General features: G+C 64.6%; 1 protein-coding gene across 5 annotated transcripts; it reads left to right on the top strand.

Annotated features, from left to right (window-relative positions):
* The first annotated feature begins 1,529 nt into the window (after positions 1-1,529).
* On the top strand, positions 1,530-10,561 carry CREB3L4 (cAMP responsive element binding protein 3 like 4). Of its 5 annotated transcripts, none has more exons than XM_084613806.1 (10): positions 1,530-1,781; positions 2,386-2,550; positions 3,148-3,373; positions 3,997-4,136; positions 4,524-4,619; positions 5,135-5,241; positions 5,485-5,553; positions 6,571-6,655; positions 7,216-7,312; positions 7,850-10,561. In XM_084613806.1, the coding sequence occupies exons 2-10, from the start codon at positions 2,386-2,388 to the stop codon at positions 8,161-8,163; spliced, it is 1,299 nt and encodes a 432-aa protein (XP_084469932.1). In that variant the 5' UTR covers positions 1,530-1,781; the 3' UTR covers positions 8,164-10,561. The 5 variants fall into 5 exon arrangements, with proteins under 5 accessions (XP_084469932.1, XP_084469930.1, XP_084469929.1 ...); XM_084613804.1 differs by lacking the exon at positions 1,530-1,781 and adding an exon at positions 1,808-1,979 and having other exon boundaries at positions 2,386-2,535; XM_084613803.1 differs by lacking the exon at positions 1,530-1,781 and adding an exon at positions 1,808-1,979 and having other exon boundaries at positions 4,527-4,619.
* Positions 10,562-11,703: the final 1,142 nt, after the last annotated feature.

Here is an 11,703-nt window from a genome sequence, read left to right as displayed (position 1 = left end):
CCAGCCCTTGGCAGGATCATGCCAAGTGCAGTTGCATCCTGCCGCCAAACCGGCTCCTGGGACAAAGCACTTTTCTTCGGCTGGCTGCACAGGGCTGCCTGCAGCCCCACCTCAGGGGGTCAATGTCCAACCTCCTCCGCCCGCCTGCGAGCTGCTTAAAAGGGCAATGCCAGCCTTCCCTGGCACAGCCTGGGGCCGGGCGCCCAGTGTTTGCTAATGGGTGTGGCCGTGAGCCAGCAGCACAGTGCCCCAGTGAGAGGGTCTGTCAGCTTATCCTGGGGGCCAGTGACCACCCAGCAACTTCCCAGCACTGGCTTTAGTGCCCACTCCTCATCCTCATCCTCATCCACTGTCATCTAACTTATCCCCCCCACCTGTCTGTCTGTCCATCCCTCCCCTACACACCCAGCATCTATCTATCCCCCCAAAACGCCTGTCTGCCCATCCAGGCCTACACACCCATCACCTAGCTAGCTAGCTATCCGTCGCCCCGAGCACCTGTCTGTCCATCCAGCCCTATGCACCCATCACCTAGCGAGCTAGCTATCGGTCGCCCCGAGCGCCTGTCTGTCCATCCAGCCCTACGCACCCATCACCTAGCTAGCTAGCTATCCGTCGCCCCGAGCGCCTGTCTGTCCATCCAGCCTTACACACCCATCACCTAGCTAGCTAGCTATCCGTCGCCCCGAGCGCCTGTCTGTCCATCCAGCCCTACGCACCCATCACCTAGCGAGCTAGCTATCCGTCGCCCCGAGCGCCTGTCTGTCCATCCAGCCCTACGCACCCATCACCTAGCGAGCTAGCTATCCGTCGCCCCGAGCGCCTGTCTGTCCATCCATCTGAAGTTACACTGCGGGGACCAGCAATTTCAGCAGGGTGGGTCTGAGTGTGGCACCAAAGGTGTGTGGTCATGCGCACGAGACCCTGTTTGTGTGTGTGACAGAGATCATGTGACTCTGTGTGCGACCCTGTGTGTATGTGAGAGACCCTGTGTGTGAGTGATCACGTGACTCAACGTGTGACCCAGTGTGTGTGTGTGTGAGAGCCAGACCCTGTGTGTGAGCGATCACGTGACCCAGTGGTGCATGCCAGCAGGGTGGCTGGTGCTGCTGCCCGATGGGCTGGCCATGATGCGGGGCCCTGGCTATGTGGGAGGGCAGAGGGGCAGCATGAGGCTCCCCCAGCTCACTGGGCCTGGCTTGAGCTGGCCGAGCACTGTCGCAATCACACAGGCAGGACACCACAACCTGGCCTGTTTGCTTGTTCCCTCCAAGATCTGCTGCTCCAGCCAGGAGGGGACGGGGCGAAATATCAGGGCTGAGCAGCACCAGGGGACAATGCCTAATCAAGGGGCAGCCCCACACTGACGCGCCTCCGTTTGCCAGATGGGGCGCTGGAGAGCACTACCCAAGGCCCTCTTCCCACGGCACCTGCCCCCGTCTTTGCAGGGCTCCCCACTCCCCTCCCCAGCCCCCCAGGCAGAGTCCTGGGGCTGCAGCCCTGTGTCTCTGGGCCCGGGGCCCTTGCAGGGAAATCCAGTCGCTGAATGCCAACAGCCAGGCCCAAAGCCTCCACCCATCACACAGGCTGGTGGCTAAAGGCCCTGCCTCGGCTGGGTGCACTGGGGTGACAAGGAGCCCTTTGCCCTTTTAAGGCCCGGGGGTGGGCGTTGGCTGGGGCTGTCCAGGATGCCGGAGATCCTGGTCGGAAGCAAAAGGCTTCAGTGTTCGGTGCCGACCGGCCTGGCTGGGTAACAACCTGCTCCCTGGAACAAGGCGAAGGTAGGTTATGTGACATAATCGCCCCCGGCCCAGCCCTGGGGGCCCCGCGCCAGCGGCATGGGGCCCCCGGCCGCGCCCAGCTGGCGCCTGGCGCTCAGTAACCAGGGCTGTTGTGGAAACGCAGCATTCTCAGTGGGAACAGGAACTGACTTCCCCAGGCACCAGCCTGCGTTGTCAGCACAGGTGGGGCTCATGCAGGTAAAAGTCAAGGCCTTAGGGATGGGCCTGGGCGGCGGTGCCCTGCCCCCTGCCCAGCTGGGCTGCCAGGACCAGCTGTGCCCAGAGCTGGGGCCGGCGTTGGAAGATGGCATCTTTGTTTGCTGACCGGCTCGCCCTGGGCCCGGCTGGATTTTCTCTTCCAGCCCCGACATGGGAGCCGTTCTGAATCGCTAGGTCCCCAGGGCACAGCCGCCTGGGCATCGGAGGGTCACAAGGGGACGCCCGCACTCAGCCATGCCCGAGCAGCCGGCCCGAAGGTGTGCAGGGGACCTCCGGCCCTGCCTGCCCAGGTTCGGCTGGCCTGGTGTTCTCGGAGCAGTGGGGGGGGTAGGTGGGCAGGGACGCTGTCTGATGCGCTCTCTGTCTGTCTGTCTGTCTGTCCCAGATGGGGGAGCCGGACAGCCCCGCACTCCGGGCTGTTCTCTTCGAGCAGCAGAAGGAGCTGTTCCCCAGCAGCACCCTACCAAGCCGAGATCCCCCGTTCGCCCTCCTGGAGCCAGCTCCCGCCCTGGAGAAGGGCTTTGACGAGTGGGCGGTCAGTGGGGGCAGCGTGAGTCGGGGGCCGGAGGCAGAGGTGGGAGGGGAAGAGCAAGCTCGGGGCTCGGACACAAGGTCCCCAGGTCACTGTAGGACACCTGCTCTGCAGGAGCATAGTGCTGGTCTTTGCCCCACAGGAACCGGGTCTGTGCTTCCCAGGGCCCTGCCCCAGTTCCTTAGCCTCCCAGGGGCCTGCCTGTCTCCTCGGGGCGGGGGTAAGGCTGGCCTTGACCCTCCTGCCAGCCTTCTAAGGCAGCCACCTTTGGGGAGGGAGCCAGCAGCACAAGCCACTGCACGGGCCAGGGGCCGGAGAAGGGTCCCATTGGGGCTGCAGAGATGGGCTTTGGCCCGGGCAAGGGTGGTCATGCCCCCATGCACAGTGGACGGGCCCTGGCACTGCCGAAAGTGCCAGCAGGCAGGGCCTGGCCAAGGCAGCAATTCCTGGCGCCTCAGCCCCATTCTGAGGCACGGAGACTGGCACTGCCCACAACCCCAAGATGCCCGCTCCTGGGCATCTCCCAGCCGCATACCAGCCCAGCCTGGGCCTGCTTCCCAGGCCAGGCAGGCCAGGGCTGCCGGCTCCAGCCAACGTCCCCAGTGCCCGTTGCAGGGGCTGAACGACAGCGAGCCCGAGGACTTCCTCAACGCGATCATCAATCCCAACGAAGTGTACAGCCCGAGCCGCGCGCAGGCCTCCCCAGGCAGCGACAGTGGCATCTCGGACGAGCCCGGCTCGGACAGCCCCCAGCCCGGCTTGGGGGGCCCCGGCACCTTCTGCGCCATCATCTGCGACCAGAGCGACCCCCTCCACAGCAACGTGGTCTCCATCCAGCTGGGTGAGCGGGGTGGGGGCAGCCGGCCCTCTGCTGCCCGGGGTGGGTGGCTCTGGGGCACAGCTCCCTGCCCCTCCTCAGGCTGGTGTTTAGTGGGGGAGGAGTGCAGCCTTAGGGCGAGGGGAGTCAGTCATCCCCCTGAATCCTCCATGCTGCCCCACGGCTGCCTATGGGGTGGCCGCTGGAGATGAGCGCTTCCAGCCTGCAAGGGGGCAGCTTCAGCCGTGTAACCATCCGTGCCCCTCTGTCCATCAATTACCCCACCCCACCCCCATCTCTCTGGCCATCTGCACTTTGTACCCCTCAGCCCCGACGTCACCCCGGGCTTTGCCCCTCACCCCAGGAACAATAATCAACATTTTAGCTCCTGCTGGCCCCAAGGCCCAGCGGCACCTCCCCCATCACAGCTGTGAAGCAGAGAGGCAGGGGGTCTGAGGGCAGCGTCTGAGGCCCCCACGCCCGGGGACACTTGGCCAGGTGGAGGTGGGCCATGGGGGTGGGCCGGAGGAGCAGAATCCCCACTCGGTCCCAGCCTTAGAGCTCCCCCCATTCCTGCCCCGCCTTTCCCAGGCTCTGCCCCAGGGAAGGAGCCATCCCTGACCCCTGTGCTGTGTTCTTGGCCCCAGGTGACTGGTCGCCCCCCCTGCTGATCCCTGACGCCTGCATCGTGAATGAGCTACCGTCTGCACCCCCGTCTGCTGTGGCCAGTCCTGGCACGGTGCCCATGGTGGTGAGCGCTGGGGACATGCAGGCAGCTGTGGCCCTGGTAAGTCGGCTCAGGACCCCCCTCCTCTCACACTGACTGTCCAAGCTGGCTTTCCAGCAGGGGGTAAAGGCCGGGCAGGGCTCAGCTCTCCATTGCCCACAGCAGCAGGGAAAACACTTTGTGAGAAGGTGGCAAATACCCCTGGTCCCCACCCACAGTCCCTGGGGAATTGCCCCCCATGCCCACCACCAAGAGCCCCTGTAGCTGAGCAGCTGCCCACAGTGACCAACGTGGTTCCCCAAGCCCTCGCTTGTATCCTGGTCACTGTCGTTCCCATCTGCAGCAGAGAGAGGGTCATGCCCCTCCCCGGCCCTGAGGGATGTGGGGGGCTGGAGGAAGGGGAGGGAGGATCCTGCCCCGGGCTCTGCAGAAAGTGATTCTCTCCAGCAGCTGCAGTTCCCGGATCTGTTCCTGACGGACGAGGAGAAGCGGCTGCTGTCGCAAGAGGGGGTGTCCCTGCCCAGTAACCTGCCCCTCACCAAGGTACAGGAGCCAGCTGACATGAGTGTGCAAGTGGGAGGCAGCACCGGCCTGAGTGCGCCTCCAAGTGTGCAAGGAGCGTGCAAGCCTGCACGAGGGCACGTGAGCGTACCCGTGTGTGCAGGCCCAAGCAGGAGAGGGTGACTGCTGGTGCCAGTTTGCAGGGCAAAGCGAGTCCACAAGGGAGCCTGTCCTGGCTCCAGCATGCGACCAGCAGCTGCCAGCCCCACCAAACCGGTGCAGCTGGGCCCAGGGCAGGGAGGGGCCAGTCCAGCTCCACCCTCCTGGCCCCACCCGCCCCTGCGGGCCCTTGGGGTGCCCAGGGCAGGCGGGGCTCGGCCCTGGAGTGCAGAGCTGCAGCTGTTCACCCCCGGGGTGGGGGAGGCCTGGGGAGGGTCAGACAAGAGACAAGAACAGGGACTTGCCCCCCCAAACCAGCTCCCTGCAGCTGGGACCCCTGAGCCCTGGGGGGACGTGAGCCTGCCCCACTGAGCTCTCAGGCTGTGTCTGCCCCCCAGGCTGAGGAGCGGCTCTTGAAGAAGGTGCGGAGGAAGATCCGGAACAAGCAGTCGGCCCAGGACAGCCGGCGGCGGAAGAAGGAATACATCGACGGGCTGGAGAGCCGGTGAGAACGGGGGCCCCTTGCGCACACACCGCGGTGGGCACGCACAGACCCCCTGCGAGGGCACTGCCTGCCCTGCTCAGAGCCAGGCACCGGGCTGCCCTTCTCCAGCAGATCCCGTGCCAAGGGTGCCAGCCGTCTGCCCTGACAGCCAGGTGTCTGTGCGTCCCGGGGGCAGGGAGTCCCTGGGCTCTGGTCGGGCAGCTGGCAAGGACCCGAACCCCCCTTGCTCTCTTCTCCTGGCAGGGTGGCAGCATGTTCAGTCCAGAACCAGCAGCTGCACAAGAAGGTGCAGGAGCTGGAGAAACACAATGTGTGAGTGCAATGCGACCACGAGCCCCTATGCCCCTCCCAGAGCCAGGAGAGAACCCAGGCGTCCTGGCTCCCAGCCCCCTTTTCCCCCCCGAAGATCAGGGTGCATTAGCAGAGCTGGGGGGAAGCCATGGAAGGTGCAGGGTGTCACGGAGTCCCTGGGCGATGCTCTGGACCTGCTCCCTATGAAGCCAGGCAGGACTCTGGGGTAGTCGCCTTTCTGTGAGCAGACTGTCCCCCAGGACACACAGCTCACCCGGCTTCCACCTTCCTTGGTCTGACCTCGGAGCCTTCAGCCTCCTCTGCCCCTCCGTGCGCTTCCCACAGCGAGTCCACTCAGGTGGGGTCTTGGGGAAGCCAGAGGGTCCTGCCCCCCAACTCCGCAGTCAGACAGGACTCTCAGCCAGCCAGTAACACAGAAGGTTTATTAGACGACAGGAACATGGTCTAAAACAGAGCTTGTAGGTGCAGAGAACAGGACCCCTCAGCTGGGTCCATTTTGGGGGGGGGCAGTGAGCCAGACAACCCCGTCTGCACTTCACTCCATGTCCCAGCCAGCCCCAAACTGAAACTCCCTCCAGCCCCTCCTCCTCTGGGCTTTGTCCCTTTCCCGGGCCAGGAGGTCACCGGATTCCTTTGTTCTCCAACCCTTTAGCTCTCACCTTGCAGGGGGGAAGGGCCCAGGCCATCAGTTGCCAGGAGACAGAGTGTCGGCCATTTATGTACCCTGGCCCTTTGCTCTGCAACAATTACACCCCCTTATCCCACCACCTAGAGACTTAAGAACTGCCTAGGGGAAACTGAGGCACCCCTACAGTATTCAGAGGAAACATTAAGAACAGTCCCACTTCGTCACACAGGGGTATTGGAGGGTGGCTGGTGATGCAGGGGGCCCCTGACACGATGGTGGCTCAAAGGCCACTGGGTGAGTGAGCAGCCGGCCTGGCTTCGTTGCTGGGTTGTGTGGCCCCCTCCCGCCCCGAGGAGCCCAGCCCCTCGAACGCTGTCTCCTCCCCACAGGTCACTGCTGGGCCAGCTGCGTAAGCTGCAAGCGCTGATGAAACCCACGTCCAGCAAAGCAGCGCAGACCAGCACCTGCATCCTGGTATGGGCCGAGCTCCCACGCGCGGCCCACTCCCGGGGGGCACAGAGCACGCGGCCCCACGCGCGGCCTGCTCCGGGGGGGCACAGAGCACGCGGCCTGCTCCGGGGGGGCACAGAGCACGCGGCCCCACGCGCGGCCTGCTCCGGGGGGCACAGAGCACGCGGCCCCACGCGCAGCCTGCTCCGGGGGGCACAGAGCACGCGGCCCCACGCGCGGCCTGCTCCGGGGGGGGCACAGAGCACGCGGCCCCACGCGCGGCCTGCTCCGGGGGGGCACAGAGCACGCGGCCCCACGCGCGGCCTGCTCCGGGGGGGCACAGAGCACGCGGCCCCACGCGCGGCCTGCTCCGGGGGGCACAGAGCACGCGGCCCCACGTGCGGCTGACTCCTCCCCCCACCAAACACCCCCCCCACTCCCCGCTCCTGCACACACCCGCAGAGCCAGGGCTGTGCCCACGCTCACAGACACACACAGGCTGGGCCCAGCTGTGCCCCTCCCGCCCCCCTACTCCCTGCACCTGCACAGGGGCTGGGCTTTGAGCCTTCTCCCTCCTCCTGCAGATCCTGATCGTCTCCCTGGGACTCATCATCTTCCCCAGCTACAGCCCTCTGCGCAGGGGGTCGCGGGGCAGCCAGGACGACTATCAGCCCACTGGAGGTGACAGCTGGGATGCTGGGGGGCGGGGCTGAGCTTCCCCATAGACCCAGAGAGGGGTCAGCACCGAACACCCCAGCCTTAGGGCTGACCCTCCCCATTGAGCTCCCCAGAGGTGTTCCCCCTCAGGGCGGATCCGGGACCTTCCTGGTGCAGCCTGGCCCGGCTCTGCCCAAAGGGATCTGTCCAGAGACAGGGCCACAAACAGCATCTGTCTCCTCCTGTCAGCCTCTGACACAGGGCACTCCCCGCGCCCCCTCCCCGCTGGCATAGGGCCCCCCCAGCCGAAGGTGCCCCCACACTCCCGCCCTGCCAGCACAGGGTACCCCGCCCCGCCGACCCCCATCACAGGGCACCCCCCGCGCCTCCACCCCACTGGCACAGGGCCCTCCAGCACAAGGGGCCCCCTGCACCACCACCCCCGCTGACACAGGGCCCCCCCACCCCCCAGCACAGGGCACCCCCCATGCCCCTGCCCCACTGACACAGGGCGCACCCTGCCAGCCAGCCCCTAATCCTGCCCTTCCCCCCACACCCCAGTGATCTCCAGGAACATCCTGAACCAGGGGGAGTTCTCAGAACTGGCCGAAGCCCCCGGCCCCAAGGAGCCGTCGGCCCCAGAGCCTGAACCACCCCCGGGGGAGCAGCTGGGGTCCGAGGCTGCAGTGGAGGAGGGAGTGGAAGGAGCAGACAGGGGCCCAACCCTTCTGGTTGCCGGGAGCCAGAAGAAGGGCACAAACACGTCCGCTCAGGCCCAGCCAGAGCAGCAGGTGGCTCCCAGGGGGCTGCCCCAGGGGAACGGACCCGGAGCCAGCAGGAATGCAGCTAAGTCAATCCACGCCGACGAGATGTGAGGGGCAGCAGGGACCAGACTGGCCAGAGAGCTGCTTTCCCAGGGCTGGCTGGGGGGGTACAGCATCTCCAGGGGTCCCCGGGACACCTGCCGTACCCCTCTCCCCACAGGCCCAGTTCACACTGGTGTCAGGGAGCCATCCCCAGCGCATGGGGCTCTCAGCTCTCACTCCCTGCCCAGCATCTCTGCGGCTGGGACATCCCACTCCGGTACCTCCTGCCGAGTCAGCTCTGGGGGCCCTGCTGGGGCGGGCGTCTGGAACAGCAATAAATCCCGTCCCTTCTGCCCTGCGGGGGCATTGCCAGACCTGGGACGAGGGGGGCCGCATGCAGCTCCCCAGCTGTGCTCTGAATGGCCCAGAGCTCCCTCCCCAACCCTCAGCCCCTGGGTCACACCAGGCTCCCCACGCAGGGGAGAGCCCTGGCCCACTGCTTCCCTGGGATGGGCAATGCGCTCGCAGCAGCCAGGCTGCCTCTCCTGCCTGCCCCATGCTGCCCTTCCCACAGGACAGCTCAGAGGCCAGGTAGCCCCAGGCAAGCGGACCAGCTCATCGGATCACCTTCCGAGCTCGGATTGAGCCACCCATGCCCTTTCCTGGGCTACCTGAAAGAGTCACCAGCCAGTGCTGGGCTACAGGCTCCCCAGCCGCTCCCTGCCCTCTGTGCTGCTGGGTCGTCCCCAGCCCTGGGGTCCTGCTCTGCACGGCACCTTTGGAATCGGCTCCAGCTGCCTGGCCGGGGCATCTCCCCCTGCAGTGAGGTTTGTAGCAAGCCCAGGAAGAGAGGAGGCTCCTGACGCCTTCAGCCCTCGTATAGATTGTGCCCATCACAACACGTCTTCCGTTCGTCTCGTAGCCTGGCCTTCCTTCTCCCTGTGCGGCCAGGTCTCCTCACGCTAAAGCCTGCCCACCTCTTTGGAGGTTGGCCGAGTGGTCATTCCAGTTCCCCAGGGGCCCGCTCAGCGACAGCTGCAGTCCATCGATTGTCGGTGAGCCGCGCTCTATGCCCGGCCCATCGCATGTCACTGTACCGGCTCGCGACGATGACATCCCACACTCCACTCTGCTGCCCGATCACTTCACTGGGGACTTGGTCGCGGGTTGAAGGTCCCAGAATTCTTCTTTCTGTCGCCCTCTCTGTGACAGACAGTTGCTGCTTCTCTGTCGTCCTCAGTGCCCACGTTTCACTGCCATACGACGCAGCTGGCCGTACCGTTGAGCTGACGAGGCCTTTCTTTGGAGGGCACTCGTCAAGATCTAAAGAACTAACGTCCAGTATCCCTGCTCTCCCATGCTGCAAGCTGGTCACCAAAATAACAACAACCTGAGTCTCACAGAGTCTGGACGAGCAGCAGCCGAGAGAGCAGGCAGGTTTTGAAGGAATTTCAGCACAATGGACCATATTTTCACTATAAACCGGAACACACGTTCCCTTTATGCATTGCCTTCGTCAAGATGAAAAAGCATTCAACAGTGTAGAGCTCAGTGCAGGGCTGAAAGCTCTCGCAGAGCAGAGCGTCGACACAAACTATACCAAACTAGTAAAGGAATTGGCCATTGCGCTACCTTGAAAGGGTAATTGCGGCAGATGAATTGGGAGGATGGTATTAACGGGGAGCAGTGAAACCAGCTCAGATTCGCAGATGATATTTTGTTGATTGCCGAAAATACGAGCGGACTACAGCACATGCTGCAAGAGCTCAACACAAAATCAGCCAAGTCGGACTGAACAGTCCGCTCCAAAATGAAATTTATGCGGCCTGGTACTTAGCGAAAAGCCCAAATAACAATCAAGAGAGAACCAATCGAAGAAGTTGAGCGATATGTCTATTTGGGCCGAGAAAGTAACATCAGGAAGATGAGCTCTCGTGAGAAAAGAAAGCATTCAAGTCCATGAAGGAGGCTTCTGACTGGAAGGAAATAAGTAGCCACAGTCAAGCTCCGCCCACAACCCCCAAACTCCACCCACAATTCCACACTACCCAGCTGTTTCTACTAAAATGCTCAGCCAGGCAATTGGCCACCATTAGGTTCCAGAGTCAGCGCTGTGCCCAAGGCTGCTGGCGCCTCTCTCTGTGCTCTCTGCTGACCCGGGGATGCAGCCCTGCGGGGTGGGGGTGGGGGGCAGTTTGGTGGGAACCAAAAGGGCTAGAAAGGTTCAGTTTTAGACAAAAGCGGTAATGCTGTCAGCTGCACTAGGCGCAGACGGGACACAGCGGGTCTGGGCGGAGCCTCCCTCCAGCGCGTGGCAGGGAGCCGGGTTCACATCGCAGGGGGTGCTCGTGGCACAGCTGTTTTCTATTATGAGCCCCCCCCCACCCTGTGCCAGTCGCAGGTGGCGTCTCCTGTGCGGGGAGGGATGTCGAATGTCTCTAGTTAATAAACTATCCTGTTTCGTTTCCCCCCGGCTCAGCATTGGTCTGGGATGGGCGGCTCGGGGCACGGAGAATGAGCACACGTTGCTCTGAGGATCTCAAAGCACCTAACAGGCTCTGCAGAAACATGGGGTTTGCTTCACCTCGGCTGGAAATGCAGCTGCCTCTGGGGTGGGCCTCGGCAGCTGTTCAGCAGCAACATACACAACAGACTGGGCCCGGAAGTGAAGAGAAGCATCAGCTCCAAGCGGAGCTACGAGGGGAACCTGCCCTGGAGCCAGGGCTGAGGCACCGGGCGAGGGAAGCCCCGGCCTGCCAGGGGCTCATTTCAATCGAATCGCAGCACCCCCACCCCCACACCCTGCAGCGCAGGGCCCCCGAGGCTTTGGGGTCAGCACGGCCTGCCAGGGGAGCGGCCCCCCACTGCGTCCCCCAGCCCCTAGCTTGGGTAGCCGTGCTGAACCCCCTCCTTACTGCGCGGCCGGGCAGGGCCCTGTGTCCTCCTGGTGCTGCTGGAGGGACCAGGGCCTGGGAGCTGCCTCAGCCAAGGCTGGCCCCACCTGTGAGCGACCGGGCTCCGGCCCTCCCAGGGCTCTGCTGATGGGCGGGAGCAGGGCGGGAGGTTGGCTCTACACGGAGATTCCCATGAGCGAACAGTGCCAGCCTCCGCCCGCCTCCTCCAGCTGCCGCCCGAGCGCCCCAGCCCCGGGCCTGCCTGCACTGGGTGTCCAGCGGGGACTCGTGGCCACGGAGCAGCCAGGGTCAGGGGCTCTGGGAGCCGCGTGCACGGAGCCCATCAGGCCACTCAGCCCCTGGCAAAAGACATCTCAGGGGCTTACTGGGCCAAGGCTGCCGGGGGCTCATTGTCCCTGCCCTGAGCCCTGCTGCCGGCCTCGTGCCCCACCGTGGGGCCTTGGGATCTGGGGCCCTCGGCACCCACCTGCCCCGCTGGCAGTGGCCGACACACAGGGAGAGGCCAGGCCACAGCACCAGGCTCATTTCCACCCAGCTGAGCTGTTAGAAGCTGCAGCCGGGGCCCCCCCGTGCTCCCCTCCGACAGCCCCCCCCCCACGCTCGCCTGCTCTGAGCCCCCGGGCGTTTGCGTCACTCAGGGAAGGAGATTTCCGTCCACGTGGGCGAGATGCTGCTCAGGGAGCCCCGAACCTCA

This window comes from Lepidochelys olivacea (assembly GCF_965140295.1).
Source record: "Lepidochelys olivacea isolate rLepOli2 genome assembly, chromosome: 24".
Classification (NCBI taxonomy): Eukaryota; Metazoa; Chordata; order Testudines; family Cheloniidae; genus Lepidochelys; species Lepidochelys olivacea.
The sequence above is the reverse complement of the archived record's forward strand: the minus strand, read 5'-3'. Positions and strand labels throughout refer to the sequence as shown.

Bases quoted from the DNA above. Each gene is read 5' to 3' on its own strand.
- CREB3L4 (XM_084613802.1), top strand. From the start codon at position 1,839: ATGGGGCCCCCGGCCGCGCCCAGCTGGCGCCTGGCGCTCAGTAACCAG. The intron at 3,374-3,996 runs GTGAGCGGGGTG...TCTTGGCCCCAG, and splicing joins CGTGGTCTCCATCCAGCTGG to GTGACTGGTCGCCCCCCCTG. The intron at 7,313-7,849 runs GTGACAGCTGGG...CCCACACCCCAG, and splicing joins CGACTATCAGCCCACTGGAG to TGATCTCCAGGAACATCCTG.